Source organism: Euleptes europaea, chromosome 8 (genome assembly GCF_029931775.1).
Source record: "Euleptes europaea isolate rEulEur1 chromosome 8, rEulEur1.hap1, whole genome shotgun sequence".
Taxonomy (NCBI): domain Eukaryota; kingdom Metazoa; phylum Chordata; class Lepidosauria; order Squamata; family Sphaerodactylidae; genus Euleptes; species Euleptes europaea.
Window position 1 is genome coordinate 23,498,100 of NC_079319.1, and position 19,835 is coordinate 23,517,934.

Here is a 19,835-nt window from a genome sequence, read left to right on the forward strand (position 1 = left end):
TGCAAAATTTATCATAGAGACATCCCCCACCCTCAATGCAAAGTAAAGTGACATGCCGTGACTGCAATAACTAGCATCATGCTACCAGAATACAGCTTTCTTTTGTTGTGTTAATGGTGGTACTGGGAATCTCAAAAGGCACCACAAGATGAATTAAAATCTTTCTCAGGTAATCCACTGGACAGCTGGACTATTGCTTGAGACTGTAAGTATTGTATAATAGGCTGATCAATTATTTAGGAAAACATGGAAGAAAGACCGAATCCTGTAGAACCAGGAGCAGAAAGAGCTTGCAAAAACAGATCTTCATAATCAAAAATCTTCTGTTGTGGGTTGGGGAATGCTCATAAAGAACATGCATCATAGATTTAGGGGCACAGTAAACAGGTTTAATCTGGTAGAATCACTCCCTCCCTCTTTTGTGAGCAGAAGAACAAGCCCTCCACCAGTGAAAGAGGGAGGAGAAGGGAATTATTTTGCCTCAGTCTCCCTCTTAATTACAGCCCTCAGGGCCATGGTACATTTTGTTTAGGAAGGTCTCCTGACCCTCACCAGAGGTTTTTTGGAGCACACATAGTGCATGCTAGAAAAAAGTGAAGGCAGCCAAGATCCACTTCCATGAGTTTCTTCTGCCATAGAACTCCCATAGAATCATTTATGATTTTGAATTTTTAATCTAAACCATCTCTACTCATTTTCCCATGTGATAGTCAAACTAGCTATTGTATCTTCCCATGTAATATACTGAAACTGAGCTACACTTTATCTTGCTTGCAACTTTGTCTTTGCAGATCCATGCCCAGAAGTCCCAGGAAGGTTTTAATCACAGTGCTAAGAGATGCTCTGCACAGTTGGTTCACACAGCCTCAGGCTCCATACAACTGAGCCAAGCACTGAGAACTACACTCTTGACAGTTCCACTGTCCTTTTTGTAACAAATAAGGGGCCCACAAGATTCTATTTCCTATACATAATTAAAGAAAAATGAGCAATGAATATTCTTGTGCTATCACCCTTTAACAATGAGGTCAGCTGTCAGACATAGCATTGTATCTCTCAAGACAATGAATATAATTAAGGAGCACTTGGAGCCGATCAGTATTTAACCTGCCAACTGAAATTGGAGCAAAGGACAATGAGCAGGACATTTAAAAAGTAATTTGATTTGGCAAGTTTTAATAAGAAAGCTCTGTTTGGTTACATTTTTCAAAAAATACTAATTCAGCACAGAAACATTTAAAAGAGGGGGGATAAATTTGTCAGGATTTTCACGATTTTAAATTCTAAACTTATCATCCTAAAGGTAAAGCATTGACCATAATCAAAATTTTATAGCCAGCATTGCATGTAAACATCATATATCCCTGCTGATTTATATAGCCTACAGACTCCTATTAGACTTTGAAAATCCAAACTTCCATCTGTAAAGAATTGTAATCATTAAACTGGAAGATAAATACGTAAATGTCCTGGCAACATGTCAAAGTTCAGAAACTCTAGGCAAATAAAACTATCCTGACAAGACAGAGGTTCACTGGGCTAGTAGAAAGGCAGACCCGTCGTAGATGGGGTTACAGTCCCCTCAAAAAGCAAGTTTTGCAGCTTGGGAGTGCTACTTGACACAGCGGTCACCTTAGAAAACTAGGTGGCTGCTGTGGCACAGAGTGCATTTGCCCAGCTACAGCTGGTGAGTCAACTGCGCCCGTTCCTGGGTCATCGCAATAACTTGTTCCAGTGGCTGTAGGGTTGCCAGGTCCCTCTTCATCACCGGCGGGAGATTTTTGGGGTGGAGCCCAAGAAGGGCAGGGTTTGGGGAGGGACTTCAATTCCACAGAGTCCAATTGCTAAAGCGGCCATTTTCTCCAGGTGAACTGATCTCTATCAGCTGGAGATCAGTTGTAATAGCAGGAGATCTCCAGCTACTACCTGGAGGTTGGCAACCCTGTGGCTGGTTTTTTTCTTGCAGCCCCAAAACAGGAAGCCGTTATTTTTTGCCACTTACTTTCTGCAGAAACATTCACCAAACTAATAGTGTTTAAAAATATGCGTCCATTCCACTTACCCACTCAGTATTACAGGACAAAATTACAAAGTTGCATTCTTTTTTCATAACTCTCCACACATTTTTGCCCTACATATAGTTTGGATAAATTTGTTCCTGGGTTTACAGTTTTACCAGGAGGCAGCTTCAGAAACAGCAGGAGAGGCCACACCCCAAACAATTCATCTCTCAATGTATAGTCCTGTAGCTTGTTCATTTTGCAACTTTATCCTGGCAATATGGAATCTTCAAAGCTCACATGGCTTGGAGAAGGTTCTGAGTTTGACCTCTTCAGGCATACTCTCAGAATGGGGGCAAACGTCTTATCAACCTTTGGCAGCAATAACAAATTTATTACTCCCTGTGCATTTCTTGTCCTAATCACAGCTAGGATAAAGGAACATGCTCCCGCTCAGCTCAAGAATTTATTTTGAAGTATCTTGTTTCTCTCTTGCAGCCCTCCCTCCCTCTTTAAAAAGAAAGCAAAACTTTTTACCAGCACCTACAAGGAAACACTGATTGAAAATGGGATAAAGGAACATGCTCCCTCTCAGCTCAAGAATTTATTTTGAAGTATCTTATTTCTCTCTTGCAGCCCTCCCTCCCTCCCTAAAAAGAAAGTAAAACTTTTTACCAGCATCTACAAGGAAACAATGATTGAAAATGGTGCTGTCTTTAATGCAAAGATCTGTCACTGCAAGAAATATTTCATAAAGTTGGAAAATTATAATATTGGCAATGTAGATTCTGTGTACGGTTTTCCTTGCACAATAAAAGACAACAAAAATTACTGAACAGGAAGCCAAGCATAATTTTTAAACTGTTGTTGTCCAGCTATTTTACAGGTTATTTTTCTAACATTTGGACAGGATACAGCACCAGTGTGCCATATTTCACAGACAGGGCAAACTGTCTACCTTTTATGAAGAACAGAATTTCAAAGCATTATAATGTCAGATGCTATTTGACTAATGTGGCTACAAAATAAAGTAACTTTGTGAGTGTGTGTCCCCTTTGCATCTGACCACCTTTCTTCTCTCTCTCTCTCTCTCTCTCTCTCTCTCTCTCTCTCTCTCTCTCTCTCTGTAGTTCTCTCTCTGCCACTTTTCTTTAAAAGAATCCCAAAGAAAGAAAGCAGTGACTTGTGACCCTTGCCTTAGGTCCAGGTGCAATACTCTTTTGGGGCCTGGCCTACTAGTTAAAAGGGGCTAAAGGGACAGATTAAAAAGCTTAAAAAAGATTTGCAAAGCTAAAATAGATGCTAAGATTATCCAATTTAAGAGAGGTTTCTAAGGAGAGAAATGAGCTAACTACTTACCTGTCTGCCGTGTCACCTGGCACCTGATGCTTCCCTCCTGAGCCGTTGATGGAGTCTTGCCTTGTGAGCCCTTGAGATCTGCCTCGGTCCAATGCTGATACAGATTGTTCTTGTAGCTTTGCTATTTTCTCCTTAGGTGCTTCTTCGTTCCGCAGCACTCTAAAACCTTCTTGATCAGACTTCTGGGGTGTATTTGTTCCACTGCTATAAAACCAAGCTCCAGATTTTGTGAGGATTTCTTGTTGTTTTCGGCACAAGTTACATACCCACATTACCTATGTAAAAAATGTAAAAGAAATACTCATTACAGGAAGAAACAAGAATAATTTACAAGACAACTATGTGATGAATATGTGTTTCCATTTTCAGAAACAGGCCTATGAATACTGCTAATGGTATTTTGCCTCTAGCAGTAACAATTCTTGACAAACAGAAAATGGAAGCAGATGATACTTTTATTTAAAAAATGTACATGTAGGCTTAAAAATGCACAATGTAAAAATAATGTAATTTAAAAGTCTTATGATATATTATTTATTTAACTAAAGTCCACTATTTATTATTATCTTGTTTCATTTATAGTCTTCCTTTTCACAGATGACTCAAGGCAAATTACAACAATTAAAAATTAGCAATTATAACTATTTACAAACTTTCAGTAGATATTAAAAACTACAACAGTATCCCTTTCATAGAAATGCCTTCCTAAAAAGTTGTTTTTGCAAATCCTATGGAATGACACTAGTGTGGGGGCTCTCCTGCCCTCATCAGGCAGGACATCGCATCAGGTGGGGGCCACAACAAAAAATGTTTCCATACCAGCAGCCACTAATCTCACCCATTTGCAGGACAGCACTTTGAAAAGGCCTTGTTCAGATAAGCAAAATATATCAGAGAGGCTATCCTGCACCTATGTGGTTCTCAAGCCACGAAGGAGGCACTTTATAGGTACTAACTAGCACTTAGAATTGAACCAGGAAACAAATCATTAACTGATGAAGTTACTGCAAAATATGGGTGATATGCTCACTCTGTCTACCTCCTAACTGTAATTGAGCAGTGGCTTCCTGTACCAAATTAATGTTCTGAGCCGTCTTCAAGGGCAGTCTTGTGCTGAGCACATTAAAACAGACTAGCCTAGCATGAGCTATGGCAGTCTGTACCAAATTAATGTTTGGAGTTATCTTCAAGGGAAGCCTTAATATGAGCACATTAAAACAGCCTAGCCTTGTGGCATGGATCCATGTAGCTAGAGCCATCTTTCATACTAAATGGAGATGGAAGAAAGCATTTTTCGCAGCTAAATAAATTGGCTTCTCCAACAATAATGCTGGATCTAGTGTAATTCCTAAACTCTTCAATGAGTCAGCTGACCCCCATCAAATGTGGGAAGCTCAATACCTTTTAAGACCTCATTCTTACTGAACAGCATTATCTCCATCTTGTCCATTTGGAATGGTTTAAGTAATTCTTATGGATTGGACCATTCCAAAATATATCTCTTGACATTTAAGTCTATCTCCAAAGTCTCAACAGAGTGGCATGATCCACTGTATCAAAGGCTGCTTATAAATTCAACAACAACAATAGCCCTTTCTAGCCATTAGGAAGAATTTTCTAACAGTTAATGTGGTTCCTCAGTGGAAAAGACTTTCTCGGAAGGTGGTAAGTGTTCCTTCCCTGGAGGTTTTTAAGCAAAGGCTAGATGGCCATCTGTCAGCAATGCTGATTCTAAGACCTTAGGCAGTTCATGAGAGGGAGGGCATCTTGGCCATCTTCTGAGCATGGAGCAGGGGTCACTGGGGTGTGTGGGGGAGGTAGTTGTGAATTTCCTGCATTGTGCAGGGGGTTGGACTAGATGACCCTGGTGGTCACTTCCAACTCTGATTCTACAATCAGAAAAAGACCATCCACTAATGTTGTCTCAGGGCCATAACTAGGCCTGTATCCAGACTGAAAAAAGTCAAAGGCAGATGCATCATCCAAGAAGACCTGGAGTTGCTCTGCCACCACTCTCAATCACCTTGCCCAGAAAGAGCAGGTTAAAGATTGTATTATAATTGCCCGCATCATTCTTCTCCAGGGGTTTTTAAGTAATGAATGGATAACCACTTCCTTTAGTCGCTGAAGAAAACCTGCCTAAGTCAATGATTAATTTATAATGGACAGCTGGCATAATGGACGCCAGATTCTTCTCAGTGTAGTAGTAAAAACACACATATTTTCTAAATGCCTAAGGGATATGTGTATTTGTCCCTACATAAATTTGGGATTAAAATACCAGAAACAACAAGAAATATTCTTTATCCAGAATTTAAATCTTAGCCCTTCAACAGATCATGCCACATAACACATATATAACAAGTAAATGTATTTTTCACAATTTCTCACATTACTGCTAGTAAAGATCTGTAATGTCCGCTACTATATAAACACTAAAAATCCATAGCTGTTCAATAGCATTTTTAGAAGTGTTCTTAGAATACTTCCAAGCAGTAAAACAGGAAGACATCTGTCTAACAGCAATGAATCGTTCAAATGCAGAATTATATCAAAAATAGGCAAACTGAGGATTTTCCAGCATACTGGTTTACACAGTTCTACTACGTTACCAGGAATCCTAGCAAGGTATGGATAAATAACGGTTTGTTATGTTTCACACATTATATTTTTAGGCATACACCTAAGATTTTTATCTGTACACTTAAAAATGTAGGTGTGAATGCAAAACCAAGTGTTTGAAACTATGTTCAACATATATACACTTGAAAAGAACAAGGACTGTCTGTGGCTTCCTGATGAGTGACAAGATAATTATACAGGGCAAACTTTGACAATGTGTGTAATATTTGTGTAACAAAAGATTTGGCAACCCTGTTTGCACACACAATAGCCAAAAATATTTCAGAGTTTATTGACTCAAGATTATTAACATCACAGTTCCTTTATTATTAACCATTTCTAAAAGCTTTATCTACCTCCCTTTGTCAGATTATTCACAAGTCAGTACATGATTACATATATTCAGTTTTCCTCTGCACACCAAAAGTAACATTGCCTTTGTTTATATCAAAGTTGATCAACTTCTCCAACCCTAATGGCTGGATCCACCCCAGTCAGCAACCAGAACCCTTAACCTGGTGTCAATGTTCTTCTTCCTCCAGTCCCCAAGGCTGAACAAGTTCTGCAGCATTAAATTAGAGAATGCTCCCATAATAATACTGAAGCCATCAGTGCATGCTTTTGTTTAGCACTACAAGAGATAGCAGTCCAATGGTTTAGAAGCTTGCCCTTCTGCAGCCACCAATATCCCGCCCCCAGGATCTCATCCCACCTCCAGATCACAATGAGCAGACATTCCAGAGGCTTCTTGGCATCCTCTCATTTTTTTGCAAAGCACTTGCTAAGGTAGAAGGGATGCTTCAGGTGGAGGGAAAATACCACACAACACGCTGCTTCTGATCTAGCAAGCATCCTGTTCAACACAGGTTCACATTCATGCAAGATGCTTGCTGAGTAAGAAGTGGTACCTCACAGGCTGTCACATGACCACTGACAACCAACATGGTGTAGTGGTTAGAATGCTGGACTAGGATCTGGGAGACACAGGTTCAAATCCCAACTGAGCCATGGAAGCTGGCTGGGTGACCTTGGGCCAGTCACACACACTCACCCTAATCTATCTCACAGGGTTGTTGTGAGGATAAAATGGAGAAGGGGAGAACAATGTAAGCCACTTTGGGTCCACCACATGCAGCTACAGATTATACAATGACAAACAATGGCATAGGTCAAAAACCTTCTTTATGTTCCCCTGTAAAGCATTCATGTTTTTCTTGCATACTCTAACCAACAGCTTACCCACGCAAGCTTGTGATGCACACCTCAACCACTTTTTTTCTTTATCATAAACTTCTCACAAATCTATCAGCAATGCAAACAGCACTACATCAGTCCTTGTGGAATACAGATGGAAGAGAAGCTGAAGACAATTTTATTCCGGGAGAGGTATGATAGCAGAATGGCTGTATGGTCTTTTTAATAAAGAACACTACTAGATTTCTACCAGAGATAGACAGTGGGATTACACATTTTATGTCCCCCTGTGAAGCGGCTATGAAGGAGCTTTGTTGAGTTCACTTCTGCTATCAAAAGCAGGGTGGAGAAATTAACAAAATAATTATAGTCCTGCTGCAGTTCATCAGTTTTTAAATCCATGATTGCTTTAAATAAGACTAGAGGTATGTTCATGTGCTAAGGCTACATAGTGATGAAGCAAGGGCACTTCAAAAAGGTTTTTTGTAATTACAATAAAATATTGTCATCCATTTTTAAGATTATTGTTACAGGTCATTCTAAATTCTATTCAGATGTGATCCAGATGCAGCCCGCAGGGAGGCCGTGAAGAAGAGGATGGCGGAAAACCTGCGGAGGGCCGAGATCAGTCAGAAACACCTGAGGCATCTGCACCTTTGATGTGGCTTCCTAGGCAGACTTGATGGGCACATGCCAGCCTGGCATCCCCTGCTGCCGCCTTGAGAAGAGACCAAACTGCTCCTTCAGCAGCCACTGCCCTGATCCTGGCATTGACTGGCCAGAGCAGACCTGACCACTCGATTTCCCCTTCTCTTGCCCTACTGTTGGTGGGGGATTTCATGTCCAAAGACACTGTCCAAAGACATGTTTGTAAACCTTTCCAATGACCTGTTTTAATTTATAGCCATTGCATCTACTAAAGTAAAAGAGAGAGAGAGAGCCAGCATGGTATAGTGGTTAAGAGTGGAGGTTTGGAGTGGTGGAGCCTGATCTGGAGAACCGGATTTGATTCCCCACTCCTCCACATGAGCAGAGGAGGCTAATCTGGTGAACTGGATTTGTTTCCTCACGCCTACACATAAAGCCAGCTGGGTGACCTTGGGCAAGTTACAGCTCTGTTAGAGCTCTCTCAGTCCGTCCTATTTCACAGGGTATCTGTTGTGGGGAGGGGAAGGGAAGGTGATTGTAAGCCGGTTTGAGTCTCCCTTAAGTGGTAGAGAAAGTCGGCATATAAAAACCACCTCTTCTTCTTAAATTACATTACCTCAAAACATCTATCATTTCTTATAAGAGTATAGCAACTAGGAAATGCTAATTATACTAACAACAGTAGTTAACCATCTTAAAATTAGAAATAATTATGTATTAATGTAATAACACAAACCCTAATAACACAAATTCCTAAAACTGCAGCTATTATCTATTTACTAGCTAAAGTTTGAAGTTTTACTGGATAATTTTCATTAATATCTTCTAAACTGATTTCAATAAGTGCAAATGTTCATATAAAAATCTGAAATACAATCTATTTTGAAAACTCACATCACATTATTTTTAAGAGAGCTGGTTGTTCATAGCAAAGACTGAATCACCATCTAGTGCCTAGTACTGGTATTGCTGAATTCTAACAAAAAATATATACAATGCAATTCTACTCCCATCTACTCAGAAAAAAACCCACTCATTCAAGGTAAATGTGAAACCTTACATACAAATGTAGGGTGCTATTCAAAAATAAAGTTGCTAAAATGAGTATAAAACCTGTTCTTTCCCCAGTGGATATAAAATCCTGCACTCTGGTTCAAAGCTCTGCCAAGCTTCTGCAGCATAACAGAGGGATGATGCTGCACCAACACTGAAATTAACTCAAAGAGCATCATTGCTAAAGATTGTAATCTGATCATGTGTACTGTATGTCAAGATTATTCTGGCAATTATATAGTAACAGGTTCTAAAATCGGCTATGTCTGGCCTGCAAAGAGATCTTGCAGTCAGTGGAAAATTCTGAAAATATCAACTCAGTATCTTATGCAAGTGAAAAAGAGAACTCACATTATTAACTACTAAAAACAGGATTAAAAGTAAGTATTAATGCCACTAAATAAACGGGTGGAACATCCATATTCAGAATACTGTCTGGAGCTATACTCATCCAACTGCAAACCAGGTGAAGGCACAGAATAAAGGCATTTTGGGAATGTTGGCAACACTTGCCAGACAGCAAACATTCCTTTAAAGTTTTTTTTAACATAATGCAGACTCATCTGCCAGCCCCTCATCACTGTCACATGAGCCTACAAGGAACACTAGACATAATTATAAATGTTAGGACTCACTTAGGTTTGTAAAAGAGTGGCTGAAATATTCAACTTGATTCTCCTGTTTCAGGGAGGCTACTGAAGCAAAGTTGCTAACTGGGCGAGGGGATCACCCTGTTGCTTCCATAGAGGTATAATGCCCAGAGCAGTTGATGCTTTCTATTGCATGAAGCTAAACTACATCACCTGATAATTATTTGCATATAAAACTTATATTAAAGAGACCATTAGAGGGACCAGTTTAAAAGCTGACAAACCCTATACTGAGGGGAAAGGGGAAAGCCCCTATCCAACCCTGGTTCATGAAACATTTATTTATTTATTTATTTATTTATTTATTTATTATTTACATTTATATCCCACCCTCTTTTCTGGCAAGCCTTTCAGCCTTCTTCCTTTATGGAGGAGACAGATGCATGTCCTGAGATAGCTGCTTTTATATGTTGAGCCTCCAATGCCACCCTGACTCATCAGTAACTCTTTCCAAACTAGATGAGGTGACCAAAGGTGCAGGTAATGCTATTGTGGCATGGTGCTTCGTACCCTTTTTCAGAGGCACCATTGCAAAGTGGAACTACTACAAGTAGTTGCATTTCAAGAGGCCACTCATATGTGTAGTGTCATGTGCAAATTGGGCTATAGTTTTACCAGAACCTGGAATTCCAGAAAGGATATGGATCTCTTTGAAAACCAAAAGGGCCACTGTTGTATCAAATGCTATGTTGGCTGAACGCTTAATACGTTCAACCCAGGTTATGCTGTGCTTTATAACACACTATTATAAAGAAAGCATGGACCTCACGGTAAAATATAATTCCAAGGTCCATTAATTAATATTTATGGAGTTCATAGCCTTTTTTTTAAACTGCATTCAAGATTTTTCCCTTTCTTATATTTAGAGATGTACAGTTTTGAAGCCATGGGCTGGGGGGACTGAAATTTGGGGGAAAACAAAAATATATACAACATTAATTTTCTTATCAAATTTATTTTACTGTTTTAACATAAAATGCATCGTTTATAACTTAGCATATAAAATTGTACTTCTTGGCACTTTAATGGAATTTAAAAGTATAAATGCAATCCTAGGAAGACTTTCCTAGGAGTAAGCCCATTGAATAGACTTCAGTAGGATTCTGAGTAAAGTTGCTTAAGACTGTTCTCTAAATGTTTTGTTTTCTACAAGCAAAATCATAAATACGCCCTATATTAGAGAAAGCGAGAGCATCAAAATATTGCACTCTATGCTACCATAGTGCACATATCTTAATTTTTGCAATCTGACAGGATGAGAATATGAAACACGGATTTTGTAGTAAACAAAAGACAGTGTATTATTTGGACAGAAACAATCTCATATAGGATGACCAGCGTATTGACTTATCAAGTTACATTTTACAACACTGAAAACAAAAAAAACCCTCTTCAATAATGTATTATCTTTATCCACATTATAGCACTGATTGCCTTCTAGAAAAATTTTCATTCTGAGGGAGTAAAATCACTCATTCCAAAAGAGGAAATAGTTCATATGAGCGGTTTTTCCTTAGCATAGGAAAAACTGATAAAAGGTCGTTGTTTTTTCTGGGTTTTTCTCAGGCTTTCACATCCCTACTCAGCATTCTTTCACTAGACCACTAGTCTGCGCTGCAGCCTTTCATTTCATGCAGTAGCAAGGACAATACCAAACTGGCAAATAGCCAATTCCCTTACACACTATACATTCTGATGCATTTGGCTATTCTTGCGTGCCACACAAATGAGGAAAAGGCTGATTAAAAACCAAGTTCAGCTTTGCCTAAAGGTTCTTGACCTTAGTTATAATTGGTTCTTTCCGTTTCACAATAGCCTGCTGGATCGTGGGGAGGCTCTAGCTCACCTATATTACCGAAACAACTATGGTGATGAATTTTGTGGTATCACACTGTTAAAGCAGTCAGGACTTTGAAAAGATGTTTCATTATAAAGAAACAATATTTTCTATTTAACAAAAAATGTGTATTAGTCATGAAATAACTATTTTAAGAAATGTTCAGTCATTTCGCTGGACTAATACAAGACCACCCACATCAGCACACCACTGCCACTTCTGAGGAGAGAAAGCAGAGCAACCGCACTGGAGTCTGTAGTAGCACACGCCACTTCCTCCACCACGTCTGGCATTCCCTCAATGATCCCTCTTTCCTAACCAATGTTTTATATTTTGTACGTATTTTAACTGTTTTATATGTATAACTCCTTTTTAAACTCTTTTTAAAGTTGTTTTAATGAGCTATGTTTGGGAGGCAGGTTTAATTTTAATGGTTTTATAATGTATATTAACATGTATGCTTTAAATCGTTAGCCACCTTGGCAGCCCTTTTAAGGGCAAAAAGGCATGATGCAAATTTTGAAAATAAGTAAAATAAGTAGAGAGCAAAGGGATCATGAACCAAAGCGAGTTTATCCCATAACATTGCACAACTAGGCAGACAGTGGACAACCTCTCTGGCCCCTCCCAGCGCAAGTCCCATGTTGAAGACAGTGGAGGTTAGTTATGAAACTCATCCTTATCTACTGAACCCCAATAAAATAAGAGACACAGTTATGAAACCATCCAGACATTTATTGGACAACGTCACGAATGGAGTTCTGAAAGCAAGTCAGATGAATAGTGTTGCCAGCTCTCTTGGTCTATCAAGTCTGCTATGCCTTTGAAAGCTGCATGGACGGACTATAGAATCACATGTATTGCTGTCCCTATTATTTGTGATATGCACAACCTGGCTTGCCAAACAAATTCCTGTGAAAAAAACTTGCCACAGTGCTGGAGCCAACCTACAAATTTAGGAACTACACAGCAGAGCTGCTAAAAACACACTGGCCACTGTAGTTGTCGGTCGTGTTGTAGCTTCTGCAGGTGACTGGCACGGCACTGTAAATATGATACATCCTGATCTCTGAACCTCTTGGAGAACTGCCTGCAAAGAGCCAGGAAAGACACAAGGACAGCAAGTTCAGCAGCAGCAACAAACAGCAAGCAGACTCAAACAGGTTGCACATAGTGCAGTTCCAGTTCCTATATCTCCCGTGCCCTTATCCACACAATGGGATCTACATGTTGGGGAAGATAATGTAAATATTAGTGCAATAGTTACCCATTCCTTGTAGGGAGTCATACTGAATCTCTGCTTGCAGTCTTTTTCAGGATGCTCCATGGGGCTCTGATCTTGCAAGGCGAAAGATGTCATGAGTGCAATGGCTGGAGTAGTTGGTAGTCACATAAAGGTGTTGTTGCATTTATTGTTTCCCCTACTTGCATGTGGGTGACACTGACATGATACTGTGCTGATGTTCTACCAGCATATCTCCAAAGGCGGCTCTCCTTTGTGCTCTTTGCTCCCAGTGTGGGAGACACAGGAGGCAACTATGGTGGGGGACGGGTTGTTGATCACATAGTGAATACATGTTGCACTGGGGGAAAGAGTGACATGTGAAACAGTCCACATTAGAGGCAGAAAATCCCTCCCTTGCTTACTTCTGTGGGGGGCATTAGCCTTGCATTCCCAGAGGGAGGGGTAGAGGGTCCAGCTTGGTGTTTATGACTTGAGGTGCAGTACCTATGAATGTTCTGAACCGAACAATGTTATCAATATGCAATAACAGTATTTGTCCTCATGCTTGCTGTTTGTGTCAAGTGCCCTTTCTTTAGAGTTCTTGTTACCTCCCCCATGTGCGTGCATGTGTGAACAACATGAGGTCAAAGGTGTTTACCACCATGCTAAGTGCCCAAGATGAGAGTGTTCTGGCTAGGGTTTATATAATGCAAAATGTTCCCAGCTTTGCTCAGCCTGTGGGCATTTCTGGAATTTTGAAAACATTGAGTGAAGGCAGCCATTTCCAAATGGGTGCCCACCGCTGACACAAAAGTGATGCCTCCTGAGCTCTTCTGAAGCACCTCCTGTTCCAATAAGGTGGAGGAGAGTCTAGATTGGCTCTTTGTTTTGGAAAAGAGATGCTTTAGGGAAGGAGGAAGTGGAAACATATTGACAGGTGTCATGGAGCCCAAGGGCACCACATTATGAATCTCTGATAAAGTGCTTAGAAGAGCTCTGATTAACTGCTATTTTAGTCAGTATTCTAAGCTGTGGCACTATGGGAGTAGTTGTTTTTTTTCACCCCAGTGAACTCAACAGGAACGTTCGCTAGTGTAACTGAGGGGGCTCAGGCACTGACTAAACCCCGCTCCTGTTAACTGGACTACCAATTTCTGGCATCTACAATGTTACACCAGTGGGGGGGGGGCTAGTTGCTATCCTAAGCAGTTTACAAACTGTTCTTAGGATAGCGTCCAAGGTTTACAACATTAATATTTTAATACTGTCCTTTGATCCAAGAGAAGAAAAGCAAGAAATATTACTTTAAAGAGTTACTACATAAAAAAGCAAAAACTTTATTTCAAAAATTCAATTCTGTTTGTGTGGGGGGAAAGTCAACAATATTCTGCAAAGTGTAGACAATGGGTGAATAATTTTTGCTGCCTAACAGCTGCTCTAAGGGCCCTAACTAGATGCATTTTGGAAGATCCATTACAGCTTTTCTCATGGCTTTTAAAAAGTAAATAATAGTTGCAGAGAAGCTCAGTTTGTCAAGGCCACAGAATGGGGGAAGAGGCTAACCCTTCCGCCAGTGCAGTTCTTCTGACCCAAATCAAACACGTTGTGAAAAAGAATTTTTGCATAGAAAAAATTGTGTCACATCCTGCTTTCCATTTCTTTAGAAGCAGGATTTTCTGTAAAATTGCAGTCCTAAACAGAGTTATATCCTTCTCAGTCCATTGAAGTCAATGTGCTTAGAAGGTAATAATTCTGTCCAGAAATGCATGGCTAATCTATCATTTACATGCCAAATCATGTGGCTACTATCCAATGAGCAACTTGCTGGATCCAGATAATCTATAAGGTGTTTTGCAAGGCGAAAGATGTAATGAGTGCAATGGCTGAAGTAGTTGGTAGTCACGTAAACCCTCATATGGGGCACCATTCCACATGGATCCTTCAGACTGCTGCATACAGCACTCCCGTCCTAGCAGGGCATTCACTGCTAAGACGGGAGGCCAACAGCAGGGAAGGAGGGCAGGTGGCCACTCTAAGAACATCAGTTGCAAATAAGCAACATGTTTTTCTTCTTGGAGGTCTCAATGCAGTCACACATATGCAAGATTAAAACACTGACATACCTCGGTGCTGACATCATCTCACAAGAACAGTATGTGGAATACAGTGGGAGATTAAAGTGAAGGCAGCATGGTTATTCCACATATCTCCTGGAGAGGCACACCTTTCAAGAATGTAGTGGAGGCAGCAACTGCTCTCATCAAATGTGTGTGTTTGTGTGTGTGGAGTGGGAAAGAGAGAGAGACAGCGAGAACCTCATAGTAGACACTTTTTTGAATTAGAGAAGTCACAACTAGTCATTGGTTCAAAAGGATCTGTCTAGTATGGACAGGACTAGTGACAAACTCCAAGGAGGAATTATCGTTTTAACAAGTGTGTGTGGGGGGGGGGGGGGGACAAGGCAAACTTTTAAATAAGCTTAACTATAATGAATGAACAAATACATTATATTGAATTTCAGCATGGCAAGTGAAATTCATAGCCAGGTATATATTCATCCATTTATTTCAAATATTTATATACTGTTTTCCAGTTCACTCAAAGCAGTTACCTAAACAATCCATAAGCCATGGAACATGTCTTCATCATCTGAGTGATGAAAAACGCAAACCCAATCTTTGGAGGTGTAAGGAATATTCTATAATGTCTAGAATCAGAGCTATTGCTCATTGTAAGTGCTCTTTTTAGCATAGATGGTATGGATTCTTTGTGATGCAGGTAATGAAGCAATTTTGACTGTAATGACTCTGTAATGGGCTCCCTGGTCTAAGGGGGACACATCTGTAGTGACTATGGTTGTGAAGGGGACAACTTCTAGCAGGAGTGGTCTGTCTGTCCAACTTAACAGGCTAGAGGACTGAATTCAGGATGAGGAAAATCAATTGGTGTTTCTGAAAAGGGTGACAATACTAGAGGAACCATTGCTGCAGGGAACACGTGGAGTCTTGAAAACATGACAGCCCCTGTTGTAGATGCCATGAGAATAAATAGATGCTGAATGCAGATGACAGGCTGAGAAGGACAGCAGAAAAACATGGCTGCAAGGGTAGAAATGGTATGTGGTCTGTCCTATGGCAGAAACGCTTGACAATAGAGTTTAGCACTTCATGGAGAACAGAAGGAACTGGAGTTCGTAAGTGGGAACCACAAGCTTCTATATTGATACACAGGCACAGAGGATGAAGTAAAGAAGAGAGGTACATATACTGCAATGAAGTTGAAGCTTTGAAGAAGCCACAAACAACCAGTTATCAATGTAAGGGAATATTATAAAAAAAACCCTGCAATCAGAGGTAAGCTGCAAACACGACTGTGCACTTGGTGAACTGTGAACCAGGGGAACACAGAACTGTCACTTTACTGAACAGGCTGTCACTATACCAGCAGTGAAAGAGAAAGTGATGTAAAAATATGCATCTTGGAAATAAATGCATATGAATAATTTCCCAGGAAATGCCTTGTGTGGAATGTAGTCATTGACCTCTCTGAGATTTGAAATATGGTGAAGTTATCTACCCTTTTTTTGGTATCATGAAACAACAAGAATAAAATCCAGTGTCCTGTTGGGACAGCACAATTAGTTCTTGGCAGCCTAGTTGAGGAAGGAAACAATCTCTTTCTGTAAGGGCAGTGTAAATGGGATGGCTCAAAAATTGCTTAGCAGAAGAAAAGCACTGACCGCATTGGCATTATGCATCCAATTGATAATTAAGACTCAACACCCTGCAGTGATAACTCCAAAGCCAGTGGCAGTTTGGTTCAGAAGGGTGGAAGGTTGCTAAGAATGCTAAACAGCAGGTTGGTTAGGTCAAAGACTACAATTAGTTTTGATCTTCTCATGCTGTAGAGCTTTGAAAAACTGATCCTTAGTTACGAATGGTTGCAGTTTTCATGTATTGGTTTCAGCAGATGACTAAGTACAGCAGTGGGGAAATTGTAACCAAGGCTGGAAAAGTTATTCAAGAGCCAAGACACTCCTAGGTTATGAATAATCTGCTCATCCTTGTAAACCTTGTCCAGATCCTCATCTGTAACTTCATTAAATACCCCAGCACCATCAGATGGTAGGTTTTCAATGCAGATGTTTGTGACAGGAACAAAACAACTGAAACATAACCAAGCATAGTGTCAGAGGGTAATTAACATAGCCATGCTCTTGGAGCCACAATGGACACCATAACAGATGGCATTCCAGTTTGCACTCTTCCCTATGAACACATTTAAGCATGTTTCATTTGTTCTCAGGCAAGTCCAGTAGGACAGTGGTCCCATAGATGATATTGATAACAGGACATACAACCAAACAATTTCACAGACTTCCTCAAGGTTAGATATCCTACGAACCTTATCAGCTGGAAGCAACTCCTACTAGACCCTTATTTATTTACATCACGCCTTTCTCCCCAATGGGGGCCCAAAGCGGCCAGCATGGTATAGTGGTTAAAAGCAGTGGATTCTAATTTGGTGAATAGGGTTTGTTTCCCCGCTCCTATACATGAAGCCTGCTGGGTGACCTTGAGCTAGTCACAGTTCTCTCAGAACTCTCAGCTCCACCTACCTCACAAGGGTTCTGTTGTGGGGAGGGGAAAGGGAGGCAATTGTAAGCCACTTTGTGTGTGTGTTAAGTGCTGTCAAGTCGCTTCCGACTCATGGCAACCCTATGAATGAAAGTCCTCCAAACTGTCCTATCTTTGACAGCCTTGCTCAGATCTTGCAAACTGAAGGCTGTGGCTTCCTTTATTGAGTCAATCCATCTCTTGTTGGGTCTTCCTCTTTTCCTGCTGCCCTCAACTTTTCCTAGCATGACTGTCTTTTCCAGTGACTCTTGTCGTCTCATAACGTGACCAAAATAGTCTTAAAGCCACTTTAAGACTCCTTAAAGATAGAGGAAAAGGGGATTATAAAAACCAACTCTTCTTACATCATTCTCCTTTCCTCCAATTTATCCTCACAACAACCCTGTGAGGTAAGTTAGGCTAAGAATATGTGACTGGCCCTAGGTCACCCAGAAAAGCTTCCATGGCAGAGTAGGGATTCAAACCTGGGTCTCCCAGATAATAGTCCAACATTCTTAACCACTACATCACACTGTCTGTCAACTTACTAACTGATAACCACCAAGTTTGAGAGCCGGATGAGTAAAGAGGAAGGTGATACCCCCTTGCTTAAATCCAAATGTTAGTACTAGACTGAGTCTAGGCACTGGGAGCCAAGGATGGAATGAATTTATTTAAATTTCATTTATATATTTAAATATTTTTCCTGTTTTTCTCTTGCAAAGCAGAACTCAAAGTAGCTTACAAAACTATAAAAACAAGCAACAATCTAAAATCACAATAGAATAATAAAACAAAAAGAATAGCCAGGGTGCAGGGCTAAACTCAGCATAAACAAAGGGAAGTTAAGAGGTGAAAGCCAGTAAGTCAGAAGAAGGCAAGGCAGTGCTGAATGGTGAACCAGGAGCCAAGGTTGCAAAGGAACCCAGAGGTCAGATGCTGGGAGAACAGAAGTCAAGACTTTGTCAAACCATACACCAGGAGCTGAGGCGACAAGGGATGCAAAGGCCAGTAAGCAGGACAGCAGCAGGAACAAACAGAACACCAGGACAAGCAGGGATGACTGTTGACCAGACAATGGCTTCCAGGTTTCCCTGGGGCTCCTACTCTGGGGAGCCAATGACTGGATTGATGAGTGGCCCTTTCCTTAAGACTCGAACCTTCCTACAGCCTTTAAAGCCAGCTCACTTTGCAAACTCTTTGACTCACAATATGGGGCAGCATAGCACCTAATCCCAGGGCCACCACCATCCCACAGCTGTTGACCAATACATGATTTGGAGCCTCCTCAAAACCAATGGAACCAAAGAGGTTTCTGACCATGATCCCATAGTCACATCTAATAGTATTGATGGCTTAGGGAAAGCTACAAGGGATGTTACCTCAGATGGTAATAATTTTCAGGCTACGTAACCTGGGAGAGTTCTGGTAAGAGTTGTTCGATAGTGGAATCGGCTACCTAAGGAGGTGGTAAACTCCCCCCTCACTGGCAGTCTTTAAGCAGAGGCTGGACAAACACTTGTCAGAGATGCTTTAGGATAATCCTGCATTAAGCAGGGGGTTGGACTAGATGGCCTGTATGGCCCCTTCCAACTCTATGATTCCATAATGCAGACTGCTATGACTGTAAAGCTGAATTAGCTGTTTAATCAAAGCAGAATAAAGCTGGAGATAGTCATCACAATGAAGTGGGGATCTAGAGAATCTTGAGCCCACACATAGTCTTGGCTGAAACAGTACTGGTTTTCATTATCCCTCCACATATATAGACTACAGGGCACTATGGTGCATTGCCACACCTTGGTATTGTAGAGATGAAGCTAATTCCTGAATCATAAAATTTCTACGATCTCTGTAGAACTTGTAGAATTTTGGGTCATGAACACCTTTGAGAGTCTGATGAAAGCTATGGACCACCTCCCCAGAAAAATACATATATACACACACACAAAAAGCAGTAACTAATGCACAAAAATGAAAGTAATATGCTTAGGCCAGGTGGGTGTATGAAACATATCTGAGGCATGGTTTTAATTAAATCTGCCTATCTGCCAGATCATATACAGGTCACTCACCAACTTGGATTTCTTTATATTACACTGTAAATACATACTATTTCCTTGTCTACCTAATACCAATCATCCACAAGTATTAAACAATAAACTAATTTGGAACAATTAAGTTACAGGGACACTTTAAAAGACTACAATTTTTCCTTTAAAAATTACCATGACTCGATGTAAACAAAGACAGATACTGATAAGCATAATGGCAGGACAGGGTACATTTTCTTTAATTCCTATCAATGGGAAACTATTCTAGATGTCATAACATGGTGACTATGATGACTGCACATTATCTGACAATGTACAATAGCATCCTATGCCACCCACACTTGTTTAGAGTGATACAATACCTTAAATAACATAGAGACATTGAAGAACAGTCAGAACCACAGAACTGTGAGTGTAGTGACCACTACACCACATTGGTTTTCATATTTGGTTACTGTTGGACATTAGCAAGTAGACAGGCTTAGGTGACTCATGCAAATCAGGTGGTAGCAAGTCACCCATTGGCTGCTGTGAAGCCTAAGGTTGCCAGCCTCCGGGAAGAACTTGGAGATCCCCC

General features: G+C 40.5%; 1 protein-coding gene across 6 annotated transcripts in view; it reads right to left on the bottom strand.

The window, feature by feature from the left end:
• RIMS2 (regulating synaptic membrane exocytosis 2) overlaps window positions 1-19,835 on the bottom strand; it is a 412,392-nt gene that overhangs the window by 323,027 nt on the left and 69,530 nt on the right. For all 6 annotated transcript variants that reach the window (XM_056854758.1, XM_056854759.1, XM_056854764.1 and 3 more), the window contains one exon: window positions 3,360-3,634. In XM_056854758.1, coding sequence (XP_056710736.1) covers window positions 3,360-3,634 — 275 coding nt within the window. The remainder of the gene's footprint in view (window positions 1-3,359; window positions 3,635-19,835) is intronic.